The sequence below is a fragment of the Neofelis nebulosa genome, chromosome 8 (assembly GCF_028018385.1).
Source record: "Neofelis nebulosa isolate mNeoNeb1 chromosome 8, mNeoNeb1.pri, whole genome shotgun sequence".
Taxonomy (NCBI): domain Eukaryota; kingdom Metazoa; phylum Chordata; class Mammalia; order Carnivora; family Felidae; genus Neofelis; species Neofelis nebulosa.
The window spans coordinates 9,137,227-9,163,703 of record NC_080789.1 but is presented as its reverse complement, the minus strand read 5'-3'; the positions used below and the strand labels follow the sequence as shown (position 1 = coordinate 9,163,703).

The 26,477-nt window shown below is 60.5% G+C and overlaps 1 protein-coding gene across 6 annotated transcripts in view; it reads left to right on the top strand.

The window, feature by feature from the left end:
- The window catches only part of CACNA1I (calcium voltage-gated channel subunit alpha1 I), a 115,821-nt gene extending 94,419 nt beyond the window's left edge, over positions 1-21,402 (top strand). For 5 of the 6 annotated variants that reach the window (XM_058741228.1, XM_058741225.1, XM_058741224.1 and 2 more), the window contains 14 exons: positions 2,055-2,144; positions 2,715-2,907; positions 3,490-3,641; positions 5,378-5,487; positions 6,138-6,271; positions 7,137-7,207; positions 10,264-10,342; positions 10,968-11,089; positions 11,596-11,934; positions 12,204-12,350; positions 12,726-12,848; positions 14,671-14,836; positions 16,361-16,560; positions 17,505-21,402. In XM_058741228.1, the coding sequence (XP_058597211.1) occupies positions 2,055-2,144; positions 2,715-2,907; positions 3,490-3,641; positions 5,378-5,487; positions 6,138-6,271; positions 7,137-7,207; positions 10,264-10,342; positions 10,968-11,089; positions 11,596-11,934; positions 12,204-12,350; positions 12,726-12,848; positions 14,671-14,836; positions 16,361-16,560; positions 17,505-18,134 (2,556 nt within the window). In that variant the 3' untranslated portion in view covers positions 18,135-21,402. The remainder of the gene's footprint in view (positions 1-2,054; positions 2,145-2,714; positions 2,908-3,489; positions 3,642-5,377; positions 5,488-6,137; positions 6,272-7,136; positions 7,208-10,263; positions 10,343-10,967; positions 11,090-11,595; positions 11,935-12,203; positions 12,351-12,725; positions 12,849-14,670; positions 14,837-16,360; positions 16,561-17,504) is intronic. The other variant, XM_058741223.1, reaches the window with a different exon arrangement.
- The last annotated feature ends 5,075 nt before the right edge of the window (positions 21,403-26,477 follow it).

The following is a 26,477-nucleotide window of genomic DNA, read 5'->3' as shown; positions in this document are numbered from 1 at the left end:
GGCTCTCTGAGCCTCAGTTTCCTCATCTGTAAAATGGGAACGTGGTGGCCTACCAGGCAGGCAGTGGTGACAAAGTGTAGCAAAGCCCCTGGCCCAGGGTCGGGGCAGGGGGCGGGGTTCCTCTTCCGGCACCCATCTACTTTGCTCTCCACCTCAGTGGGCTGGCAGGCCCCCCTGCCCAATTCCTGCCTTGCCCTTCGTCTCCTCTCCTGGGGGCCTGCCAGGCTTGACCCATTGAGTAGTGCCCAGCTGAGAACCTCCACCTGGCTGCTTCCAAAGAGCCTCATGCTTCCCCCCACAATTACTGTTTCTTGAGGGCCCACCCAGGTGGCCAGGGATGATCAGATGGGGCGTGCCTTCCCCGGGTCACACAAGGAGGAAGCAGGATCGAGGTCTTTGTGACCCAGGGGACCCTCTGGCTGGCCGGATACCTTTGAAACGCTCCCCTCACGTGACGAGGGATCCCTCTCCACCTGCCCCCTGGGAGGGGCCGTGGGGCCACTGAGAAGCAGTGAGTGGGCAGGGAAAGAGGGTCAGGAACCGGGACACAGGAGCTCCCCCCATCCCCTCCAGATTTCCCAGAAGCAGTCAGTGCCTTTCAAGTTGTTAACAACTCAGTGGTTGATAAAACAGAGGTTTTAAAATCCAGGAAGCCAAGGGAAGGCCCGTGAGGGCATTTTATGAGGTTGTCCGTGCCTCCCTGACCTCAGCGCCAGGCCCCGGCCCGCTCCCATGGAGCATCCCTAGTCCTTTCCCACTCTGGGCGTGCCCGATGCCAGGCTGAAGCCCCTGGACCTGGAAGTAAGGTGTTCCCAGCGTGCAGAGCCCTTGGGGGGAGTCACAGCACGGCCCAGAGCCTTTGACTCCTTGCTGGCCAGGCACCGGCTGTGTGCCCTCAGGCAGGTTCTGGCGTCTGTGGGTCAGTGTCCTCATCTGGGGGAAGTGACAACCGGTCTGTGATTCTCAGTTCCAGGCTCTGCACTTCAGGCCTCTGTGATCCAAGAGCTCACGGGAACACTCGCCCCCTGGCCTGTGAGGGCTTCACGCGTCTCCCGGGCAAGGAGGGCTCCCTGTGGGTCCCTTGCTCTGACCTCTTCCCGGGCCTGAGCCCTTTCCAGGCAGCTCTCTGCCCCATTCCCACCTGGCGGGAAGAGGATGAGGCTGTGCCCTGGGTGGATGGGAAGGGGCCAGTGCAAGGCGGGAGACCCATTCCCCAGCCCTGGGGCCTGGACTGCAACAAATGAACGAGTGTTCTGGAAGCACGGGGGATCTTCAGCGGCAGGGTGTGCGACCTCTGGTCAAGCCCTCTGGTCAAGACCTGGTGGTCTGGTATCAGCGCACTCGGGCTTTGCACGAATGGCACTGGTACCGTCCAGCTCAGAAAACCTTTACTGAGCACCTACTGTGTGTGAGGCGCTGTGCTGTTGCTCTGGGACCGGCCCGCAGTCCTGTGGAGGGGACACGAGCCTGCTTTGGCCTGCCGTCCGTGCAGGAGCCTTGGCTGGTGTCTCCTGGGCGTTGCTTCCATTTAAAGTCTCACGTTAGTGGGGGTAATTGCTGCCATTTATAGACAAGGAAGCCGGGGCCCAGAGAAGTTGAAGAACTTGCCCCAAGTCACCCAGCCAGTGAGTGGCAGAGCTTGGGCTGTACCCCGGCCTCCTGTTTCCAGGTGCTGGAGGCAAGCTTGGGGTGATGGCGGCAGGGGGCCCTCGTGTTTGTGAGGAACCTTGCGATGTAAAGTTCCGGCTGCCCCTCCCAGCAGACCTGGCAGGCAGGCACTTCAGTATTAGTGGCGTTCTGTGGGTGGGGAAAAGGGCACACGAGTTTTCTTGAATTAATTTCGGAACTGAACCCAGGACTCCTGGTCTAGCCCTCATTCACCCGCACCAGTCCCTGCCGGGTAGATGGCAGGCACATAGTAGATCCTCGGGAAGGGTTTGTTGGCATCCTCGGGGAAGGCCTCTTTGTCTCTGTGCCTCCTGGAGGATGGGGCAGGAGCCGCCTGAGCTGTCTGCACCTACCCCCCCATGCCCTCCCCTTCCCGTGTCTTCCAGGCCCTGATGTCCCTCTTTGTCCTGGCCTCCAAGGATGGCTGGGTGAACATCATGTACAACGGACTGGATGCTGTCGCTGTGGACCAGCAGGTGCGTGTGGGCTAGGGCCGGGGGCGGCGGGGGGAGAGGGATGCGGTGTCTTTGGGGCCCAGCTGTCTGAAACTGGAATCGACAGAATCCACAGCCCCGCCGCGGCCCAGCCCACACCATCCTCGCCCGGGTCATCCACCGTCAGGCTGCTCTTGGGCAGCGGAAGTCACTGTTCCGTTTGCTTCAGCAAATCCCCCTGCCGTGCAAGGATAGCGCTCCCAGCCGGCTTGTGCGCGGAGGGTCAGGGCCTTGTGCGGGTGGAACCAAGGGCAGGAGGAGGAAGAGGGGGGCTGCAGCAGCAGGCAGGGGCAGGCCCGAGGCGAGAGAGCGCCGTGTTCGGGGAGCTGAGCGTCGAGGGCAGGAGGTGATGGAGGGTGTAAGTAGGGCGGCGAGGTCGGGAGGCCCCCCTGCGCGAGCCAGGGCAGGGGCCGGAGTTTCGCCCGAGGCCAGTGGGAGTCCGTGAGGGTGTCGGAGCCAGGGTCTGCTTGCGGGGGGGCTTCCCGAGCCTCTGCAAAGCGCCGCGCCCCGCGCCGCCCCGTCGCCTGCCTCAGCCCCGTCTGCTCCCCGCAGCCGGTGCCCAACCACAACCCCTGGATGCTGCTCTACTTCATCTCCTTCCTGCTCATCGTCAGCTTCTTCGTGCTCAACATGTTCGTGGGCGTCGTGGTGGAGAACTTCCACAAGTGCCGGCAGCACCAGGAGGCCGAGGAGGCGCGGCGGCGCGAGGAGAAGCGGCTGCGGCGCCTGGAGAAGAAGCGCCGGAGTGAGTGGGTGGCCGCACAGGGCGGGCCGGCCCGGGCCCAGGCCTCCTCCGCCTGCGCCCCTGGTCCCTCCGGTGCGGCGGCCGAGGCCTGGGTCTCACCCTGGGAGCAGGAAGGGAACAGAGGGTAGACTCTGTGCCCCTGGCCCTGCCCCTTCTTTCCGCATCCGCCTGTTTGGGTGACCCCGTCCCCTGTCGGTGTCCACCCGGAGTCCACCGGCGACTCCCCAGTGGCTCAGCCCAGCAGAGGGCAAAGGCCCGGACGCCTAGCCCTGAGCTGTGGGACCCCTGCAGCAGCAGACCCGGAGCCCTTGTGTGCCCCGTGGGCATGTTTGGGGTAGATAGGGACGGTCACCGTCCCGCCCTCCTCGCTGCCTTCCCCTACCTCCTACCCCTTTGCCTTGTGGCCCCCTGGCTGGGCGGAGGAGACCTGAGTCTGACTCTCAAGTCCCGGGGTGTTCTCACGTCTCTCCCCTTGCTTCCTCCCTCCTCTTTGCTGTTCCCTCTTGTGCTCTGTTTCCCTACCTGGCCCCAACCCTCTGTGGTCTGTGCCCCCCGCGCCCCCCGCCCCGCGTTCCCCTGTAGAGGCCCAGCGTCTGCCCTACTATGCCACCTATTGTCCCACCCGGCTGCTCATCCACTCCATGTGTACCAGCCACTACCTGGACATCTTCATCACCTTCATCATCTGCCTCAATGTGGTCACCATGTCCTTGGAGCACTACAACCAGCCCACGGTGAGCCCCAGCCCCAGCCCCAGCCTGAGGTCACATGGGAGGGTTGGGTCCTCAGTAGGACCCAGGGCCACGGTGAGGCAGAAGGGTCTGAGCAGCACCCCCATTCGGGGTCCTGTGCCCAGGGCGCTCATGGCCTGGTGGGACAAATGAGAGAAAAGGAAATGTCACTTGTTCCTGGGGAGCGGGGAGGTGACATTTGGGCCCTGCCTTGAACATGGGTCCGGTGACAGTGGTGTATTCAGTGTGTCTGCAAAACACACTACAAACATGAACTTTAATGCTCACAGCGGCCCAAGATGGGGGAGGGGCCTTTCTCTCTTTCATCTCATTTTGTAGCTGAGGAAACTGAGGCTCAGAAAAAAATGCTACCCAGGGGCGCCTGGGTGGCGCAGTCGGTTAAGCGTCCGACTTCAGCCAGGTCACGATCTCGCGGTCCGTGAGTTTGAGCCCCGCGTCAGGCTCTGGGCTGATGGCTCGGAGCCTGGAGCCTGTTTCCGATTCTGTGTCTCCCTCTCTCTCTGCCCCTCCCCGTTCATGCTCTGTCTCTCTCTGTCCCAAAAATAAAATTAAAAAAAAAAAAAAAAAAAAAAAAACGTTGAAAAAATGCTACCCAAATAACTCAGCCTGTAAGTAGTAGAGCCAGGATTAGAACTTAGGTTTGCATTCAGGGCCTACTACGTGGCCTCCACTACTGCATGGGCATATGGAGCCTGGGGGAGGGGCTTCCAGGTGGCAGGACCATCGGAGGCAAACACTGGCATGGGAGAGGATGCCCAGTTCCCAACTAGTTACCAGCAGTGTTTGTGAGGGCCACATGAGGAGCACGTAAGGGCAAGTGCATTTTAAAAGCCTCACCTTACTGGAGCTGGAGGGATGAAGGGTGAAGCGGAACTTCCATGTGAGAAATTCATCTCTTACTTTAAACGACAGGAAAGGTATATTATAAGTGCAGGGGAAAGGAAGGCAGCCATTGGCAGAATGAAGAGCAATTGTAGAACTTCCAAATTAACATGAAGAAGTAGAATAATAATACCAAGTATTTCTTATGGGCCCAGCACTGGACTATTACCTCATTTAATTTGCACGGTAACTTTTTGAGGTAGGTATTTGAGGTATTATCATCCCTCGTTTACAGATTTGGAAACTAAATCCCAGAAAGATCAAGTGACTTGTCCAAGGTCCCATAGTAAATAGGTAATATGTGCCAGGCCAGGATTCATATCTAAGCGGTCTGGTTCTTAACCGTGACCCTTAACCATTATCTCATACTGTCTCCAAAGAGGGGTAATTGGACCAGACCAGCAGAAATCAGAAAGAAGAAACAGCAATGTAAAATAAATAGTCCACATTAATTAAAGTGGAGGGAATAAAAGGAGATATATAAACCATTTCACTAAATGTGAGTGGACTAAATTCTCTCCTTAAAAGGCAGAGACTTTATTTTTAAGTTAATTGATTTATTTTGAGAAAGAAGCATGAGTGGGGGAGGGGCAGAGAGAGAGAGCCAGAATCCCAAGCTGGTTCCGTCCGAGCTGTCAGCACATGGAGCCTGACTTGGGGCTCGATCTCACAAACTGCGAGGTTATGACCTGAGCCGAAATCAAGAGTCCGATGTTTAACCAGCTGAGCCACCCAGATGCCCCAAGGCAGAGAGGCTTTCTGAGTGGAAGAAGGTAGTGGCAGATCATGGGGTTTGGATCATGCTTCTCTTTGCCCCCTCCCCCTGCCCCCCATAGTCCCTGGAGACAGCCCTCAAGTATTGCAACTACATGTTCACCACTGTGTTTGTGCTGGAGGCTGTGCTGAAGCTGGTGGCGTTTGGGCTGAGGCGCTTCTTCAAGGACCGGTGAGTGGCTTGGCTGGGCTGGGGTGGCAGCACTGAGTGGGCTGCAGGGTGGGGGAGCAGTCCTGACCCCTGGGGAGGCCTGGAGCAGCCAGAGGAGGGGAACCAATCAGTGTCTGGGCACTGATGGCCGGCGGCCCCCGGGTGCTGCCTGCGGCCCTGAACAGGAAGCGATTATGGTTCTTCCTGATGGTTGCAGGACATTCTCCCAAGCCTCTTCAGCTCGTCTCTCATGGGTTCTCCGCAACCTACAGGCAGAGCAGGGCATACCTCACACTAGTCCTTCTTTTCAGAGGGAACAAATGAGGTTCATAGAAGTTGATGGATTAGCCCAAGGCCGCACGGAGGAAGCATCTGGCTCAAGATTCAGATCTAGAAGCCATAGCTCATTCCTCCTCCCCGGCAGGAGGCCAGAGCTATTTATTTAGCCTGGTCAGCCTCTGGCTTGAGGGATTGGAGGTTGTGGGGGGCAGAGAGGGAGCCAGACCCAGTGGGGTCTGGTGGGGCTAGTAGGGAGGGTGGCCACACATCCCCGTGGGCCACAGCAGGAGGGTGGAGAGCTGGGAAGTTCCTCCTCCCAACCCAGGCATTTCTAAGCCGGAGTGCCCCTCACCCTGCCTCCCACTCCTGCCTTCCTCTGCCCGGCTGAGCAGGTGGAACCAGCTGGACCTGGCCATTGTGCTGCTGTCGGTCATGGGCATCACGCTGGAGGAGATTGAGATCAACGCGGCACTGCCCATCAACCCCACCATCATCCGCATCATGCGGGTTCTGCGCATCGCTCGGGGTGAGGGGCGAGGGGCGAGGGGGATGGGCTGGGGATGGGCGGGGGCGGGCTGGGACTCCCAGGGGTTGGTTGGGGACAGGCAGGGGGTGGGGCGTGGGTGGGTAATGGGCTGCGGAGCAGGGAGAAGAACGGCAGCCGGCCCCCGTGTGTACACGTGCATCCTTTCCACAGACCGCTCACTGCACCCGCACCTCCTCATAACACCGTGCCCCGTGCAGACCAGTCTCAGGCTGGGATGAAAGGAACCCGGGGCAGCTGGGAACATTCCGGCATGCAGTTCTAGTTCCCCGTGGGCATGTGTCCAGCACTGGCTGGGACCCCCAGGCCTCTATGCTTCTTAAAACCCTGGCCTCCCCCGGCGGCCCCCGCACCTCACCCCAAGGCTGTCCCTCCACTTCTTTCAAGAACCTCCTGCCTCAGGCCTGGCCCAGGTGCCTCCTGCTTTTCCACCTGCCACAGCTTATGGCCTCCAGGGTCCGAGGTGGGGAGGGGCGCAGAGAAATTCAGCACCTCACACCGGAGCCCTCTTTAGCCAGAGGGAAGGGAGAAATGTGGGCGCCCATTGGTGGCTTTTATCTCATCTCGGTGAATTTCGTGCTCGCTGACACACTCTGTTCCCACTGCGCGTGCCCTCCTTCTCCTGGGACGTTTCCACACCGACGTCCACGCCTTGTGCCCACGTGTCTTTGTGCACCCCTCGTTCAGCGGCACCCACGTTCTTCCAGCGTGGCGTCACAGAGCCGTCCCCTTTGCTCACGTGCGCCTCCGCTTTTCACTTTGCTGCCTCATTTACACACGTACACACGTGCACATGCACATCGCCATTGGCCGGGGCTGAGTGGGCCGGGCTGGGTCTCGCCCGCAGTGCTGAAGCTGTTGAAGATGGCCACGGGGATGCGGGCCCTGCTGGACACCGTGGTGCAAGCTCTGCCCCAGGTAAGAGCCACTCCTCCTGGAAGCCCGCCTGGTTCTCACTGGTGTCACTCTGGCCTCCACTTCCTTCTCCTCCAACCCGCCCGGAGCCCTGGCAGAATCCTGTCTCCCAAGAGGCAGTGTGAGGCGGGGGCTGTGGGAGATGGAAAGGTCCCTTCTGCCCCTGTCTTCCTGACTTCAGGTGCTCGCCAAGGCCTGCTCTGTTCTTGGCGCTGAGCTGGGCTCTCAGGAGCCATATTTTGCCTTCGGGAGTGGGAAGGACAGACTACCGGGAAGGACAGATGCCGCAGGGCAATGTAGGGAGGCCTACAAAGTGGTGGGAGAGAGGGATGGGGGTCCTGATGCTCCATGGGGGAAGTCAGGGAAGGCGTCAGGGGACTTTGAGCTTGACCTTATAGACTGGCTTGGCAGAAGGAGGTGGTGATGTGAATGGGGGGGGGCGGTTCAGATAGGACATGTTTGGGGGGGACATCGTGAGACCTTGACCTGGGTGGAAACCCCAGGATGAAGGCAAGTCCCCCCACCCATTGCTCAGTGGAAGGGAGAGAGGATCAGGGCCACAGAGGGTGCAGTTTTCATTCTCCTGGGAATTCTGCAGTCCCAGACATCCCCTCCCCTCAGGGTGACCTGCTCTGAGGTGAGCCTCAGGCACATTCATTTATTCACTGTGACTCATCTAGTCTTCGGGAATTTTAGGCGTTTTAAAGGGCACGAATACTGCATGATAAAAATGAGGGTGAAAGATTAGCCACCCTGGGAAGGTGGAGGAAGAGCTGACTCTCTCGGGGACCTGGGCTATGGGTGCTAGCGAGTTCCATTCTCGTTTGGTGTGAGCATCCCAGCAGCCTGCTTACAAAGGGACAGCCGCACGGGTCGTCGCATCGGGTCTGGCTGGAAAGCAAGCGGGGTGTGCACTCAAAGAGACGTGGTTTTTCTTGACAGGAAATGTCTTCAGAGGGGGTTGGCACATGGGAGGTGGGGGTGAGCTGGGCTTGGTGGGGGGTGTGCAGACAGGAGGTGGGTTGGAGCCCAGACTCAAGCCACCTTGCCTCTTATCAAGGCCTAGTCCTCTGTGAGGCCAGGGGCACGCTACTTAACTTCTCACGTCTCGGTTTCTTTGCCTGTGAAGTGGGAATAATAACAGTGCTTATCTCGAGGGGTGTTGTGTGAAACAACCAATTAAAGCTCATCAGGCAGGGCTCAGGACTTGGGTTATAGGAGGTGCCCTGTAAGATTCCCTAGGGATGGGGGTGGGGAGCGTGAGGCCCCAGCCTCCCTGGCTTCCTTATGCCTTCCTCCTCCGCCTTTCCGATGCCCTGACCCCTAGGCAATCCTGAGCTTGCACAGGGCACGCGGAGATGCCCAGGAGGACCCACCTTCAAGTAGGAAACATAATAGTGATTAGAATTACATCAGCACCTTAATCCCCCACAATCTGTTAGCTGTCATATGGACGTCGCACCTTTCCTCCTCCATTCTATATAAAGTGGTATGAAAATGACACTTCCCACCGAGCCCCGCCCGATGCAGAGGGAGGAGGCAACAAGGAAGGCTTCCCAGAGGAGGTGACTTGTGACCTGGGCTTTGAGGGGTGGGGCAGAGGCATTTACCAGGCAAAGACAGAGGGAGGGTTCTCCCTGCAGAGGGAACAGACTATGCAAATGGCATCTGATTTCTGTGTGGCTGGAGTCTGGGGTTGGAAGGTTAGGCCGGGAAGGGGCCCACAGGGCTAGGTCACAAAGGGCTTCGATGCCAGGACAGCAAACTTGGACTTCAGCCTGTCGGCAGTGGGCATCACGAGAGGTTCTGGACAAGGGAGGCCTCAGGCAGAGCTGCCTTTTAGAAGGTTGCTCTACTGACCGTCAGGTGAGTGGGTTGCAGGAAAGGCTGGGGGCAGGGAGGCCCGTGAGAAGGCTGCCGCGGCCGTGCAAGCACAGGGAGGTGCTGGAGGTGGAGGGAGGGCTTGATGGGGAAGGTGAGGTCCGTCCTGGTTCAGAAGCGTGGCTCACCTGGGCCTGCGCAGGGAGGGAGGCTGACCCGAGGGCCAGGGCCGTGCCCAGTGCCTTGCTTTGTAGCTGCTTAAGAGGTGCTCGTACCGTTAATGAATAGGGCATCTTTTAATTAGTTGGACACAATTGGCAGGATTGTAGGGCAGCTCAGAAGGAAATCCTCCTCTGGAGCAGAGGAACGATAGGAGTTTGTGGCTAACGTGTTTACCCTGGAGCAATCGACGCAAACCCCCTTCTGATTCTGTTCGTGCAGGCCTTCTGAGGGCTCTAGGAGGTATTCCATTTCCAGGGCAAGAGTATGTTCAAGCCTTGTCTTAACCATTGCCCGAATTAAAGGCGGTCTCCGGTGTATGGATAGATTTGAAATAGGTTTGTCATCTGGGACGTTTTGTTCCCACAGGAGCTGTGGGATGGGGGTGGCTGGGTTTGCAGGAAGCTTCTGGGGCTCACAATCCTGCCCGACTCCTGTGTGCACTTCTCTCCACGGCCAGGCCCCGTGCTGGCCTGAGGCAGCAGATGCGACTTAATCCAGCCATGTCCCTGCTCTCAAGGACCTCTCAGACCAGCAGAGGACAGGGACAGGGGTCCCCCGGTTACACTCACACTGTCAGACCGGAGGGATCCAGGACGGCTTCGGGGAGGAGGCAGCCCTGTTGCTGAGACTTCCCTGCCTCCCTCTCTGCATTCAGGCAGGGGACACAGGTGTGTGGAGGGGCAGCTGTGAGCCTGCGGTCAGCCTGCTGGGTTTGGATCCCAGTCCTGCCACTTACTAGCTGTGTGACCTTGGGCAAGTCACTTCACCACGCAGCACGACTCTGTCTTAAGAATGGAGTAAAACGTAGCTCACGGATGGTCGTGTGGAGTGAACGAGCCGATGAATGCGAGGCGCTTGAACCAGCCGCCCATGGGAAAGGCTGCACAAGCGTTTTGTTACTATTCGGTGCCCCGTGTGGGACCCGGCCTCCCCCGGGGAGGTCACTGCGGGGTGGCAGACATGGGCACTGGAGCCTGACCCTCAGGCTGGCCCCGCCCCGCCTGCTCTCCCCACAGGTGGGCAACCTGGGCCTTCTCTTCATGCTGCTTTTCTTTATCTACGCCGCCCTCGGCGTGGAGCTCTTCGGGAAGCTGGGTGAGTGACTCCGGAAGCAGACCTGGGCTGGTGGGGGGGGGGGGGTGGCGTGGGGTGGAACAGGCCTGGAGGAGGGCCTTGGCAGGGTGGGGAGGCCTGAGACACCCGCAGAGCGTCACATCAGGGTCTCGGTGGTGGGGAGATGCCCCACCCTGAGGTGACCCTCAGCCATCTACACCCTCCCCCGGGGACGGGTAGTAGCTTTTGAGAAGCTAGCCTGGATTCACTTGCATCCTCCAGGCCTCTGCAGCAGACCCCTGACTTGGAGAGCAGAGCGGGCAGGGCACAGGCCGAGGGCAACATAGTCCATGCCGACCCGGCCCTGCACAGGGCTGGTTTCAGAAAGCGATGCTCCCTTGGGGGCTGGCCCTCACCCCTGCATCCTCTCTCTGAGGACCTGATATATGAGTGGGGGGAGGGGGCGGGGAGCCAGGCTCACCGGAGTCTGAGTGCCAGCTGTGTGAGCCCTCCCTGAGCCTCAGTTTCTCCATCTGCGGGCTGGGCACGGTCCACACGCGCTTCTGAGGATCGGGGATTCCGAGACGGGGCCGGGAGGCCCGGGTGCAGGGCGGGCCAGGCAGGGGACTCTGCAGTGAGACAGGGCTGACCTCCTCTCTTCTCTCAGTCTGCAACGATGAGAACCCATGCGAGGGCATGAGCCGGCACGCTACCTTCGAGAACTTCGGCATGGCCTTCCTCACACTCTTCCAGGTCTCGACCGGCGATAACTGGAATGGGATCATGAAGGTACCCGTGGGGAGAGAGAAACCAGTCTGGGTTCTGGGAGCAAGGCTCCTGACAGCGCTCGCTCCTGGGACCCCTGCCTGCCCAGCGCCTCACTGCACGCGGGAGGGGAGTGCCGGGCACAGGGAGGCAGAGGGACCCGCCTGGGGCTCTAAAGCTCAGTGAGGTGGCGATGAGCCCAGGACGCGTTCTGTCAGCTCCTAACTGCCGCTCTGGGATCGGTGCTCCGCGTCTAGGGGACACGACTCTGCCCGAGGCCAGGACTTGGGGCCCATAGCCCGGGTCTGGGGCTGCAGGCCTCGCTCCTCCTGGGTCCAGGCCCTGGAGCTGCTCCTCACCTGGCAGAGACTCTCTGGCTGTGGCCCCAGTCTGGCCTGGGCTGGGCAGGGAGGGGCTCGTGGAGGGCGGGGATGGGGCCCCAGGTCCTCACCGGCCCCTCACCCGGCGCAGGAGGGCGGGGATGGGGCCCCGGCTCCTCACCGGCCCTCACTGGCCCTCACCCGCCGCAGGACACGCTGCGGGACTGCACCCACGATGAGCGCAGCTGCCTGAGCAGCCTGCAGTTTGTGTCACCGCTGTACTTCGTCAGCTTCGTGCTCACGGCCCAGTTCGTGCTCATCAACGTGGTGGTGGCCGTGCTCATGAAGCACCTGGACGACAGCAACAAGGAGGCCCAGGAGGACGCCGAGATGGACGCCGAGCTGGAGCTCGAGATGGCCCACGGCCTGGGTCCCAGCCCGCGGCCGCCCACCAGCTCCCCGGGGGCGCCCGGCCGAGGCCCGGGCGGGCCGGGCGGCGGGGGTGACGCCGAGGGCCGCCTGTGCCGGCGCTGCTACTCTCCGGCCCAGGTGGGCAGGGGTGGAGAGGGCGCGAGGGTCGCCGAGGGCGGCACTGCGGGGCTGGAGGGGCAGCTGGGCCTCCGAGGCCTCAGGCAGAGACCTCGGTCGTTTGGGCCCCGGCCTGCTCTGCCCCGCCGAAGGGGCGACCCTGTGACGAGGGGGTCGGGCCCAGGCCACGGGCGCAGAGAACCGGGAGGGCGGCCGAGCCTCGCCCACCCCACAGTCCCCGGACCCGGCCGATAATCCCGCCTGTCCCCACCCCGTCCTCGTCCGCCTAGGAGAACCTGTGGCTGGACAGCGTCTCTTTAATCATCAAGGACTCCTTGGAGGGGGAGCTGACCATCATTGACAACCTGTCCGGTTCCATCTTCCATCACTACTCCTCGCCGGCCGGCTGCGAGAAGTGTCACCACGACAAGCAAGAGGTGAGGGCAGCCTCGGAGGGAGCTGGCGCCTGGCGGTGGGGGCCAACCCGAGGGAACAGCCTGGGCCCACTTGGCCAACGCCGGCCAGCTTCGAGGGGCACTGGGCCCGGGGGCAAGTGGGCCAGCTGCAGCATTCGCAGCCCATGGCAACAAGCCCGCCCTTGGGCCCAGCCCAGGCCTGGCACGCTGCCGGTTGTGATGCCATCGTGTTGACCCCCACCCCCTGCCCGGACCGGGCTCCCTGAGTGTGGTGGCATAGCGCCCACGCTCAGCGGGTCTCTTCACCCCTAACCACCTGCCCGTGTCTTTCCGGAGGACCGCACCTGCCCCATCCCTGCCCCAGGGACGCACTGAGGCCGCCGCCCCTCCCCACAGGTGCAGCTGGCCGAGACGGAGGCCTTCTCCCTGAACTCAGACAAGTCCTCCTCCATCCTGCTGGGTGATGACCTGAGTCTGGAGGGCCCCACGGCCTGCCCACTCGGCCCCAAAGACAGCAGGGTGAGTGGCCCCGCGGGGCCTCTGCCTGGCCGGCCAGGACACTGCTGCTTCCCAGTGCACCATTTATGCAGCACCTGCTGTGTGGTGGGCCCCCATCTCTGGTGGGTCAGGTGAGGGCAGTGGGACTCAGAGAGGTGGAGTGATTTATCTGAAGTCACACAGCAACAGGCCCAGCTAGGGCCCCAGTCATGGCAGTCAGTGGCCTCAGCCACTGCTCGTTTCTTTGGATATTTTTTATTTTTATTTATTTATTTTTTACATTTATTTATTTTTGAGAGACAGAGAGAGAGAGAGAGCACAAGTGAGGGAGGGGCAGAGAGAGGAGGAGACACAGAATCCGAAGCAGGCTCCGGGCTCTGAGCTGTCAGCACAGAGCCCCATGCAGGGCTCGAACTCACGAACCGGGAGATCATGACCTCAGCCGAAGTCGGACGCTCAACCGACTGAGCCACCCAGGCGCCCCTATTTGGATATTTGTTATTCATTTAATGGGAGTTGTTCCAAGCAGGACAAACCCATGGGGCGTAGGGGCTCAAGGTTGCAGAGAACGGAGGGGAGCGGGACCAGATGCGAGCACCTACTGTGTGTCAGACACTTACACTCAGGTTTTGTCTCCCGATTCTTGGTACTGGGGATTGGCCCCGTTTCGCACTTGAGTAAATGGGGGCTCCGAGGAGTGAGGCGGCTTGCGCACCCCACACAGCTGCAACAGCAGAACAGGGAGGCCAGCCCTGGGGCCGGTACCCAGCTTCTGCCCCTGAGATTGGTGGTCCGAGGAGGCCTGGAGAGCCGGAAGGGCCACTGGGTTCATCTTGCAGACTTAGGCAGGAGGGGTCTGCTGCTGGGCTTGTGACCTCGAGGCTGGGATGTAAGAGAACTGTGGAGGGGGAGGGGCACTGCCTGGCCTGAGGTAGGGGTGCAGTAGCCCTGCCCGCGAGAGCTCTTTCCCCTAGGCCCCCAGGGCAGACTGGGTTTGGCACCACTGTCCCCAGGGCCATCGTCCATCAGCTCCACCTTCTAGTTCCCTCCCTCCCTGCGCCCTCCCTCCCCTCCCTAACAGCTGACAACTCCTGCAGCCCCCACAGCCACCCAGCCCCTTCCTGCATCTCCCCGCACCCCTGTGCTTCTCCCCTACACAGGATGTCAGGGTCACCATTTCTGGGGCCTGGTTGGCCTTTGGTGGGTGTCGTCTGGTTTTGTTCTGGACTCATAGAGGAAGTCATGGGGGGGTCCATCTGCCTTGGAAGGGGGCACTGAGGCAGCTCTGGAGGAGCTTGCTGGGCGGGGGTCACCTTGCCTGCAGGGCTGAGGAAAGGCCTAGGGAGTGCCGGAAGGACTGCCAGGCAGCTTCCGGGCGCCACAGCCAGGAAGGAGGGTTTACTCTGTCATTTATGGATGTGGAAGCGAAGAGACCTGTCCGAGAGATCGTGCTCACAGGGAGGCCCCGCAGTGCTCCACCTGTCTTCTGATCCCTTCGCCAACCTGCACTTGACTTCTACACGGGGCCCAGGTCTGTACCAGGCACTCGGCTACAGAGACAAGGAAGACCCTTGGGGTCTCGGGGTCAAGAAAGGAGTGAGGGAGCAGGAAACCGCATCCTGCTTGGAACACCAGAGAGGGCTTCCTGAAAGTGGGGCCCTTTCACCGGGTTTTAGAAGATGACGATTGTGGGCAGGTGGGAGAGGCGAGGAGAAGGCCATCTCGGGCAGTGAGAGCGGCCCGAGCATCGGGCCATGGAGCAGGGGCGTAAAGGCAGCTGGGGCAGGCTCGGCCTCTGTCCCCTTCTCCACCACCCTGACCCGTCTCCCTCCCTTTCCTGTAGGGTGAGCCGGATGCCCCTGAGCCCGTGCACGGAGGAGAGGGGGGCGAATGCTTCTTCCCCTTGTCCAACACGGCCGTCTCGTCGGATCCTGAGAACTTCCTGTGGGAGAGGGAGACTGTCCCATCCAACCCCGTCCGGTCCTGGCTGAAACATGAGAGCGGCCGAGGTGAGGGTGGGGGCCCCCACCAGCTCCCCGCGGCCCCAGTCTCCGGCGACCGCTTCAGAGGGGCTGGCCGACTGCTTTTCCTTAGTGTCTTTGCCCAGACTATTATACTGAGTCCAGGAAGAGCCGGATGGGTACTTGACAATAAAAGATGGGACTCTCAGGTCTGAGGTAACCATGACAAAAGATCAGTAAGACAGAGAGGTGAGTTAGCAATTACACCAGAAGCCCAGGAGATTCATGGTGAGCTCCTAGGAGCTGTGGTGAAAAGGGAAACAGGTCACACGAAGCTCTCATTAAACAGAAGGAAAATTATCCAAAATTATGCCAAGTTATCATAGTGATTTTCTGGAGCTGAAATTGAGAGGCGTTTGTCCCACAGATCTCACAGAAGGAGATGTTGAACCACAGGAAGCCTCATGGCCTCAGTAGCCCTTTTGTAAAATGTCCTGAAATGTACCCTTCGGCCCTACCTTTAACATCCTGTGTTTGTGCTTTGAGCTTCAGGCTGGGCTGTGGGCACGAGGAGAGGACCAAGGTCATCTGTTCATCGTTCGGGTTCACCTTCACCTCTAGTCCCCTGGGAGGGTGATGGGAATCTGGTTCCCCAGCATTGGCTGGGGAAGAGGGCAGAGAGAGGAGCTCAGCAGAAGAGAGACTCCCAAGACCCTGGGCCCACCCCAAGTACTTTTCTGGAAGGCCTGGCATGGAGTGCCTTCTGGGAGCTGGGGGTGGAGTGACTTTTCCAAGGACTCTCCCTAAAGCCAACCTTGGTGGTTGAGGTACCAAGACCCCAGACCCCAGGCTTCCTGGACCAGATGTCAGGGCACAGGACCCAAGAGCCATTCTGATTGAATGAAATCCCATCCCCTTTAGTTAATCATTCATTTGTGTGTTCCTTAAATAATAAGATGATATAGAATAGGAACCCCTCCTCCCCTGGCTGGGGGCATTCAAGCTGTCTAGCCATCTTGGCTCTGCCCCAGGTCTGCCCCAGCCCTCCTCTCACCCTCTCCTTGCCCCTCTCCATCCCCAGCAGAGCAGACCAGACAGGTCCAGCAGCATTCCGTCTGCTCTGCCCATCCAGTGCAGTGCCCACCCTGCCTGCCCTCCCAGAGGGGTCCCCAGGTTTGGCTGGACCCCATGGGGTGTCCAGACCCTCAGAGGGTGGCTGATCGTGGCAGGCATCTGCTGTGCACCTGGTCCCGGGCTGGGAGCCCCACAGCTGGCTCTTGTTCTTACAGCCTTCTCTCCACCCCTTCAAGTAGGCCTGTGGTCCCTGTTTCGCAGAGGAAGGAAACCAGGGGTCCTGGGGCCTGGGTCCGCTGGCTCCAAAGGCTTGCTTTTGCGCGTGCCAGGAGTCACAGGGGTTTCGCAGTGGAGACACCAACTCTCAGAGAGGGAGACTTACCCACGGTCTCACAGTCATTTTGTTAGGAAGCCCTCTCTGCCTGCGGGCCTAGAGCCCAGCGTCCAGGGACCCACCAGCCTGAGCCCTCTCCCCTTCCTCCTCTCCTCCTTCCCCAGCTGCACCCCCGACTCCCTTCTCCCCGGATGCCTCCAGCCCGCTCCTGCCCATGCCTGCGGAGTTCTTCCACCCTGCTGTGTCTGCCAGCCAGAAAGGGCAGGAGAAGGTGGCTGGCGCTGGGACGCTCCCCAAGATTGCCCTGCAGGGCTCCTGGGCATCCCTGCGGTCGCCGAATGTCAACTGCACCCTCCTCCGGCAGGTATGGGCGCCTCCCTGTCTCCGGGAGCTCTCCTGCTGGGGAACATCTGAGTGTGACCTTGATGTCCAGGTGGAGGTGGAGGGGCAGATCTGGGGGATGGGAGGTCTGGCCTGCAGGACCTCCTGTACAGCATTGGCCAGGGCCACCTCCTGGGCAGGCAGAGGGCACAGAGCGGACAGGCTCTGTGGGTGCCAGGGCTCAGGGAGGAGCAGGAGCTGCCCCCGCTCACACAGTATGACAGCAGCAGAGCTGGGCACGGCGCTGGTCCCACCGCTGACCCCAGCTTTGTGCCAGGCTGTGTGCTAGGCTGGGAGGCTGCACAGTGGACTGCTTAGTTTCTGTGTTGCAGGGGTGTGTGAGGGGAGATGGGAAGCCAAAATAAATGCATAAAAAGCACAGTCGATTTGAGAGTGATGCATGCTGGAGAGGATGTTGCATCGGGAAGGGGCTCTGCGGGGAGCATTTCAAGGCTCTGGGAAGGCAGTATGGGGTGAGCTATGTGGGTGTCTGGGGAAGAGATTTCCAGGCAGCAGGGGCTGGGGCTGGGGGGTGGGGTTAGGGACTGGGGGCAGGCAAGGGGGAGATTGGTGGGAAGGAAGGTCCCAGAGGGGTGGGGTGGGTCCCTGAGGCTACGGCGTGACCGTGTGACCGATGTGATTGCATTTGAGTAAAATGACCCTGGTTCCCAGCTGAGGACCGGAGGAGCCCAGTGGGGCAGGGAACCCAGTCGGAGGCCACCGCCAGTGACCTCCTTGAGGACCACCCAGAAGCGCGGATGGGTGGTGGAGGGGAGAGGCTGTGGGGTCCTGGGCGTATTCGGGAGGGAGTTCCTGAGGCTCGGGAGGGGCTGAACGTGCCTGTGTCCCTGGGATGGGCAGGCCGCCGGAGGAGGGGCAGGGCTGGGGGACACTGCGCGGCCCCCAGCCCCTGTTGCTTCCCTGCAGGCCACGGGGAGCGACACGTCGTTGGAGGCCAGCCGCAGCAGCTCGGCTGGCAGCCTGCAGACCACGCTGGAGGACAGCCTGACCCTGAGCGACAGTCCCCGGCGCGCCCTGGGGCCCCCGGCCCCCGCACTGGGCCCGCGGGCCGGCCTGTCGCCCGCCGCCCGCCGCCGCCTCAGCCTGCGGGGCCGGGGCCTGTTCACCCTGCGCGGGCTGCGGGCGCATCAGCGCAGCCACAGCAGCGGAGGCTCCACCAGCCCGGGCTGCACCCACCACGACTCCATGGACCCCTCGGACGAGGAGGGCGCGGGCGGCCGGGGCGGCGCGGGCGGCGGGGGCGCGGGCAGCGAGCACTCGGAGACCCTCAGCAGCCTGTCGCTCACGTCCCTCTTCGGGCCGCCGCCCCCGCCGCCGGGGCTCACGCCCGCCCGCAGGTTCAGCAGCACCAGCAGCCTGGCCGCCGGCTCCGGCCGCCCGCGCGCCCCCTCGCGGCCCCGCGGCCTGGCCCGGAGCCCCTCCTGGGCCGCCGACCGCAGCAAGGACGCGCCGGGCCCGGCCCCCTCGCGGCCCGAGCTGCCGCCCGCCCCGGGAGAGCTGCAGCCGGGGGAGGCCGCCAGCAAGAGGAAGAGATGAAGGCTGCAGGGGCCCGGCCGGACGCCCCGTCTCACCTTCTTTTACCTCAGGAGCCAGGGGGGCAGGCAGCAATACTTCGGCCACAAGCTGGGGGTCGCGCAGGGGCCGGCCAGCGCCAGGCCGCCGAGAGGGTGGGCTTGAGCAGGGTCTGGGTTAGCCGAGGCTCGGTGGTGGTCCCAGCCGTGGCCCAGCTGTGGTCCTTCCCGTGCATATACATAATATATATATGCATATATAGAGAGAGAGACAGACATATATATTTATTTATTTTTTTTACTGAGAGCTTATGATTTCCAGAAAGTGCTAAAGTTGGGGGGCGCAGGCCGGCGCCTGGACAGGGCCTTTGCCTGATGCTTAGGACCCAGGCCAAACCTACCCCAGGGCAGATGGGGCTGCTGGCGTGATAACGGCTGAGCTTTCTGGTGTCTCCCCTGGGTTGGGAGTAGTTTGGGAGAGGCTCTCAGGCCTCTGAAGTCCCATGGCCGGGGAGACAGGCCCAGAAGAAGAGGTGAAATTCAGGGTGCGTTTTTTTTTCCTTTAAAGAAGAAACGCCGCTAAGATCCTCCCCCCACGTATTGGGGTGTCTGTCTTGTTCCTGACTGTCTAGTTGTTGTGAACAGTCTTTTGTAGATGCCCCAGAGCACACTCTTAGTCAACCAGTTAGACGTCTTTCTTTAGGAAAATCAGGGGTGAATAGTTGTAATTTCTTAGCGCAGGGGTGGGGGTGGAGGGCAGCTCCAAGGCTGGGCAGGGGGCTCAGCCAGTGGGCACTTCCAGGGGTGGGGGTCTGCCATGGCTTTGCCCCCAGGAAGGCCGAGGGCAGGCACGGAGGCTGCAGGAGAGAGGAAGGGGAAAGGGTATTAGGCAGGCCATGAGATGCTTGGAGGTCAAGAGTACTTGCCTGGTCTGTGCTGGCCAGGGTGCCCTGCGGGCCCCCTGGGCTCAGACAGCCAGTGACAGTTACTTAACTACCTTTCACCCTCCAGGCGGACCTTGGGTCATGGTCATTCTGAGAGGTCCTGCTCCCCGCTGACCCCCTGAGCAGCTCTGCCCCCCTCCTGTGGAGTTCAGGGAGAAGCAGACCTGATAAGATTCTAAGCAGGGGCGGGGGCACCTGCCTAGCCTTAGGACCAGCCCCACTCCCCTGTCCCCACCACTTTCCCAGGCTACAGATCAAGTTTCAAATAGCAGTGCTTCCCAAATGGGCTCACAGATGGGTGTTTTTTTCTTTTATTTGAAGAGTTACGCATTTATTTCAGTATTTATTAGGAAATAAACAGCACATTGGACCCACGGTTTCACAGACCTTGCTTAGGTCAAGGCAAAGTTTTCAAAAGCGAGTGGATTTAAGGCGACTTTGAAGAAGGACATTGGGAGTGTGGTGGAGGAGGTCGTCTGCAGACAGGCAGAGTCCTGGGGAGGGGGAAGGCTGCAAGTTTGGGGGACACGGCACTTCAGCAATAACCAGGCCCTTCGCCTTTGCGAGATCTCCTCAATGGCTTCTGCTGGGCCCTGCCGAGGGGGCCCCGTTCCCAAACCCTGACCTTAAAGAACTTGCCTTCAGGCCAGGCTGGCGAGTGATACTGGGCGGTTGGCTGCCTGGATGGGCTCCGGTCCCTCCTGGGCACTTGGGGCCTGGACGCTGCAGCCCAGGGAGGAGGTAATGGGTGGCTTGAGCTTTGCGGTCTGTAAAGCGTTTCCCTTCGGAGATGGCGTGGGGGGTGGCGCAGGGTGAGCCCTGGAGCCTCTGGAGCTTTGCCGTCCTCACCCAGAAGCGTGGACGGTGGGCCGCCGTGAGGACGCCAAGGTGATGCCCAAGCAAGGAACCCCCCTCCCAGGATGGCAGCCTCCGGGGTGAGGGGTCGGCCGGGCCCTCCCGCTCAGGGAGCGTGTAGACCCCGGGGGTCTTGTCCGCACCTGCTCCTGCCGGCTCCTCGGCTGGTGGGGGAGGCCGGGCCCGCGCCCCAAGCTGCCCGCTCCGGGAGCCTTGTGCCGCCTCCCTTGCCGTGCTGATTGTTTTGTTACGGGGTGCCCCTCCAGGGCAGAAGAGGTCACAGGTAGCTCTGCCTCACCCTTCCTCCCAGCACTGCTCTGGCCCTGAGCGATCGGGCCAGAGGGGAGACAGCGTGCCTGTCCACATGTTCCTGGACGGGTGTGTGCTGGAACCTGGAAGAGGGACGTGGGGCCCGGAAAGGCCGAGTGGAGGACAGACTGGGGTTCGAGGGTTGGCATCCGGTGCTGGTCAGCAGCGTCCAGTTTCTGGGCCCAGGCGTCATCTTCTTTAATCCGCATGGTGGCCCTGAGCCGCGTGTGCTGCTGTTCCACACACAGACCGGGGAAGTGGCTTCCCTAGTGTCACCAGGTTAACCTGGTTAACCAGGGTGGCCGGGGCGGGGGGGGGGGGGGGGGTCACGGGAGACGGCGTTTCTTCCTGGAGGGCTCCAGATGCTATTCCCAGGCGCTTGGCTTTGTTCCTGTGAGCTCCTGTGTACAGGAGTTAGGGGATTAGCCGCGATTGCCTGGCTGGGACAAGCCAAAATGGTTAAGGGTTGGCTGGATGGTCCCTCTGCCCTCCTGATCCTGCGACCTGTTCATCACAAAAGCACAAACTTACCCTAAGTCGCACAGATCTGGCCCCGGGGAGAGCGGAGAACTTGGTGCCGGCACCCCAAGCCATCTGCTCACGGGGCTCTGTGGAGTGGTGGCTGGCGGGAGCCTCGGCACCCCCACAGATGGACCCAAGACCCGAAGGGGCCGTGGCCTGCCATGGTCAAACCCTCTTCCTGTCCCCTCCCTGGCCGCCTTTGCGCCTGACAGTCCCCTAAAGGATGAAGCGTGCACGGTTTCAGCCCATTGGCCCGTCCTCCCGCCAGATCCTTCCCCTAGAGCCTTCTGTGTCCAGGGCCACCTCCGGCCCTCTTTGCTGCGCTGTGTAAGGGCTTGGGGTCTTAGAAGCCGCTCTTTAGCCCAGATACACGTACTTTTTTCTTTTTTTTTTTTTTTGTCTTTGTTCCTGGTGGAGCCTCAGCTTAGCTGCGGCCTGGAGAGGAGGCGGAGGGCGCCTCCTCCAGGAAGCCCTCAGCCTGGCCCTGCCGCTGTGACTATCGCACTCCCAGTCGCTGTACAGTTTCTATGGTGTGAATGAACTTCCCTCCTGGTTGCTGACGGCGCTGGTCCCTGCTGGCCCAGATGGCCCGGGCATAGAGAAACCAAGTGGCAGCTCCCACCGTGTTGTTTTGAATAAAAACCCAGAAGCCTATTTCAGAAATTTTCTACGTGCCTGTGCCGTTCTTTCTGTAGCAGGGTGGGTGTCGAGCTGGGGCGGGGGGGGGGGGGTCCCACGGGTGGGGTCGTGATTGGTTTTCTCCATCATGTTCAAGCTGTGGGGCTTAGGGTGTCTGGGACCTAGAAAAAATGCCCCCATGGAAAGGTCCTCCCATGGCTGAGGTCTACTGGGCTGGGGAGGAGGCAGAGCCTGGCTCTCATGCTCTGATTCCGTAGCTAAGATGCTGGGCCTGTGCAGGAGTAATCTACTCACCTTTGTCACTGTTAACTGAATTCATATTATGGGTCTTATTAGGACTCTCTCGGCTGCAAGGACAAAAACCCAATTCGAATGAGTGTTAAGCATAAAAGGAAGAGCCAGAGAGAGAGAAAAGGAAAAAGGAGAGGAAACAAAAAAGTAAGAAGAAACGACTTAGTGGTTCAAGTAGCTAAAAAGCCCAGAGATGGTGTCAGCTTCAGGTATAGTTGGATCAAGGGCTCCAACTATGTTAATAGGACACAGCCTCTCTTCACCTCTTGGATCAGCTTCCTTCTACGTTTGCTCCCCTCCTCCCCTAGTGGCCAGCAGCCCAGGCTTAGGGCCTGTCTACCCCTCCCCAGATGAATGACAGCTTCTCTCCCTGACAGTCTGGCAAAGTCCATGGAATCTCAGCTGACTTGGGTATGTGCTATGGAGATGCCATGCTCTGGTTGGCCAAGCCTGAACTCTGGGATCCAGGGGTGGGGGTGACCCACCTGCCTAGGAGCAGGAAAGGACAGACTGCTGTGTACTTGCCGGGAGGAGGGAACACGCCAGGCCTGGGGTGTGGTCCCTGGGATGGGCAACTGTCACAGCTGCCCTCCAAGATGAGGCAAGAGGCCCAGAGAAGTCCGGAGACTGGACATCCACAGGCTGAGAGCAAAACAGCCAAGCTGGTGGCGAGAGGGGCTGCCCATCCCCACCAGCCTTGTCTGGGCCTCTTGTCCCCTGCATGTATCCTTTCTCTCCCTGGGGGCATGGCCGGGGCAGGGACATGGGGGCATTGGGTGTGACCTTCAGGGCAGCACCTCCGTCTCTGAGGCCCGCCCACTCTGAAGAATGGGGGTGAGCTAAGGCTGCCTTTTGTCCTCTCACCCCATGTCCCCCGTTTTTGCCTTGTGATCCCTTTCCGGTGGCCGCTGCCGCTTTCGGAGATAATAGCGAAATCTGCCACCGTCCAGGTTCCTCCGAGGGAGCCGGACGTGGTGCTCCAGGCTGACTGCCAACCTGCTCAGAGCACTAGGCTTTCCCTGCTCTGGGTGTCTCGAGGCGGGGGCACCCCCGAAAGGCCTTTCTACCTGGGCATCTGCCCCCCTGCAGACGAAGCAGGGGGTGCAGGGAGAGGGGGCGAACCTGAGGCGTATGCACAGGTGCAGCGAGTGTACCTGAGTGCAGGTCCCAACACCTGCTGCGGTGCCCGGATCTGTGAGAGCAGGCCTGGCCCCGGCCCCCGGCTGCCTGCCGTCATCCAGAGAGGGATCTTACCCCCACTTTCCACCCGCCTGAACCCTGGGGCCCTGGACCAGCGGGCTGCCCCTCCTGAGCCTCACCCCTCACCTGTGAGGCCTGGCTCAGCCGCCCAGCTGTGGATCCCGGGCCGAGAGGTCCCCAGGGAACCTTGGCTCCTGTGGACCCCTGGCTTCAGCCCCTCCTCTCCCAGCCCCTTGAGACAGAGCTGCTGGATTCCCCCACCTGGCGCCTCAGACCCCATGTATCCCAAACCCCGAGATGGCCTTCCCCAATCACCCAGCCCCTCCTGAAAACCAGGATGCTGGCCGCAACTCCTCCCTCTGCCACCGCCACCATCGACCCATCACCAAGCCTGCCCTTCTGCCTGCCGCGAGCCTCTCCGGATCGCCCACCCTGCTGCCTGCTAAGGCGTCTCATCACCTGGGGTGCCCCTGCATGGTCACAGACCTCCCAGAGCCAGCACGAGCTCCTCCGGTCCACAGCTCCCAGCAGCCAGCACGGGTTCCCACCAGACCCAGGGGCCCCTTCTCCAGGGCTCCAGGCTGCCGGCGAGATGAAGTCCTGACCCCTCAGCTGGCACGTCCCCTATCACTGCCTCATTTCCTGCGGCTCTCCTTCCAGTCTTTGCTCCTGCGGTCTCTGTCCCCATCCCGCCACTGCCTCCTTGTTCCCGGGACCCTTGTGGTCAGGCCTTTCCAAGACCTTTCCCTCTGGGGGCCACCCACACGCTGTCCACCCCACACCTCTCCCCCCAGCCCGGGCCTCTCTCTGGCCGCCACCTTGCCCTGCCACCTGCCAGAGGGAGGGCCCAGGTCTGGGGCAAGAGAGGCAGGTGTGCGGGGCCCCCGGTCTGACAGACCTCAGCTGACAGATCGGAGGCCTCAGTCAAGCTCTGGCTTCATTCCCTCCGCTAACACTTGTGAGGAAGATAAGCTAGTGGGTCCCGATCCAGCTGGATGCTGGGGCCACAGAGAAGAACCCAGTGCGGCCCTGTCTGTGGTTCCTTCCACACGGGCCCCAGCCACTGGGCCCAAGCCCCACGGCCGGGTGACCAGGGTTGGGGAACACAGGCCCCATGGCAGTAGCCCCTTGGCTGAGTGGGCACCCGGTTTACTCCTTCTGCCCCAACTCTGTCTACACATGGCCTTGGCCCTGACCACCTGGGCCTGTCCTCAGCGTCCTGCAGGACGAGGCCCACCCTCCAGCGCCTCACCTGTTCCCTTTCTCCCCATTCCCTGGCGAACCCTTACTTACCCGTTCTGGTCTCATCTCAAATGTCACTTCTTCCAGGAAGCCTCCCAAGCTGCTCCGTGACTTTGCTGCCTGGCTGCGTCCCAGCTCAAAGACAGTGACCATCGTCCCTCCTCCCAGCCCAGAGCTTGGTGCCAGGCTGAGCCTCAGCAAATGTCAGCTACGTGCCTGTGTTTTGGAAGCAGAAGAGATCTTGGAGGCCAGCTAAACCCATCTCTCATTTCTCTACCAGAGGAAGCCGAGGCCCAGAGAGACAGAATGGTGTACTCTGGGTCACACAGGGAGGCAGTGCCAGGGGTGACTGTCACTTGCGTGGCCACGGCCCCCTCTGCAGCTGCTGCGTCCCCGGGGAGCAGGGCCCTGCTTTGTTTCCCTCTTCCTTACCCATTAATAATAGGATTAAGAGCAAGTTGTCGCCAAGGAGAGAGACTGACTTTAAAAAACCGACCCAAGCACACTTTAAGAGAATGAAAAACTTCAGCCATCAGCACTTTTTATTTAGACCCGAATTCATGAATTTTAACCAAATAGGCACTGGCAAGTTAGGTATTAATATATGTGCAATTATGCAAAACCACTATTATGGCTGTAATGAAAATTAGATTCTGACTAGGTGGTGGCGTTCCAGGAGGGAGGCGTCCTCTGGATTCCAGCGCTGTGACCTCCGATCGCTGTTGCCACGGTAACGTGGCTGCCTTGGGACTGTGTGGACAGGAGGCTGGTCCTGCGGGGAACGGCAGCTGACAAGGCTGGCCTGGGCTGGGCTGGTTCGGACCTGCAGACTCCACATCTGGGCCAGGCCAGGGCTGCTCCGATCACTAGGGGGACGTGGTGGGGTGGGCAAGACCAGCCAACCCACAGTGCCCCCAGGCCACCCACATCCTCTGGTTCTCCTTCTTGACTGCCCCTCCAGGAAGGCGTCCCTTCCGTCTTTCCAAAGGTATTTGTTGAGCACATACTACGTGCTAGGCCTATGCCAGCTGCTAGGGTGTAGTGACAGGTCCCTGAACCCGTCAGCCTGCATCTCAGAGTGGGGGACATAAAACAAGGAGCCAAGAGACACACGGGTGAGGTCGTTTCAGAGCCTGCCAGTGCCAGGAAGGCTGTGGAGCGGGTGTATGTGTGTGACAGGGAGTGACCAGGGCAGGGGAGGGCCCTTCCATCGGGGTGGTCGGGGACGACCCCCTGGGAAGCCAGTCGTTTGAGCCAAGGTTTGAAGGAGGAGAGCGAGCCAGCCACACGAACGCATCAGCAGCCCTTCAAAGTCAGTAGGGTGGCCGGATAAAATAGGGCACACAGTTAAATTTGAATTTCACAATGAAATTTTCCACTGCAAATAATTTTTTAGTGAAAGTGTGCAGTATTGGGGACATTCTTACACTGAAAACACAATCTGTTGTTTATCTGATATCCAAATTTTTATTTGCTAATCTGGCAAGCCTATCAGAGAGGGGAAGGGGTTGCGGGGGGCCGCGGGTGATAGAGATGGGCGGCTCCCTGCCCATACGCCTGCCCTGGTGGCCCTGGAAGGCTGCTCGGGGTCTCCCTGCCAGTTTCGACCCTATGTCATTCTGACCCTGAGCCGGGAATGCCCTCTGGTCCTGTCTCTGCCTGCCCCACCTGTGCGAGGCCCCCTGGGTGCTCTGGTCTTCACCCTCCCACCAGCTCGGCTTCCCATTGGACCCCCCCTCACTCCTGCCTCCTTCACCAGGCTCCTCGATCCTCAGCCTGCAAGCCTCAACTTGGACGTTGCCACCTTGGAAAATTTCCTGTGACTCCAGGCTGTCCCCACTCTCGGCTGATTCTCACTCAACACCTCGCTGTTTTGTTTTGTTTTGTTTTGTTTTTAATTAGCCATGTATATTTTTATACTGTGGTAGCATACATCTAAAATTCACCATTGTAACCGTTTCGCAGTTTCCGCTTAAGCGGCGTTACCACTCACGATGTTGTGCAACTTTCACCACCATCCATCTCCAAAATTTTTCGTTTTCCCAAACGGAAACGGCCCCCATGAAACAGCAAACCCCCCACCCCTCCCCCACCCTCCATCCCATTTTCTGTCTCCGTAAACTCATCGCCACCAGGGACCTCATGTAAGTGAGATCATATGGGGTTCGTCCTTTAAAAAAAATTTTTTTTTTAATGTTCATCTTTAAGAGAGAGAGAACACAAGTGGTTTGCACTGATACACCCATCCTGAGGTGGGAGGCAGTGCCTGCTGGGCTGTGCCCTCTTCTGGGAGTCGGGTCTGATCTCCCCCTGCGCAGCTGCCTGGGGACCCCGAGCCAGCTTCTGTGGCCTGGCGCAGGGCAGGG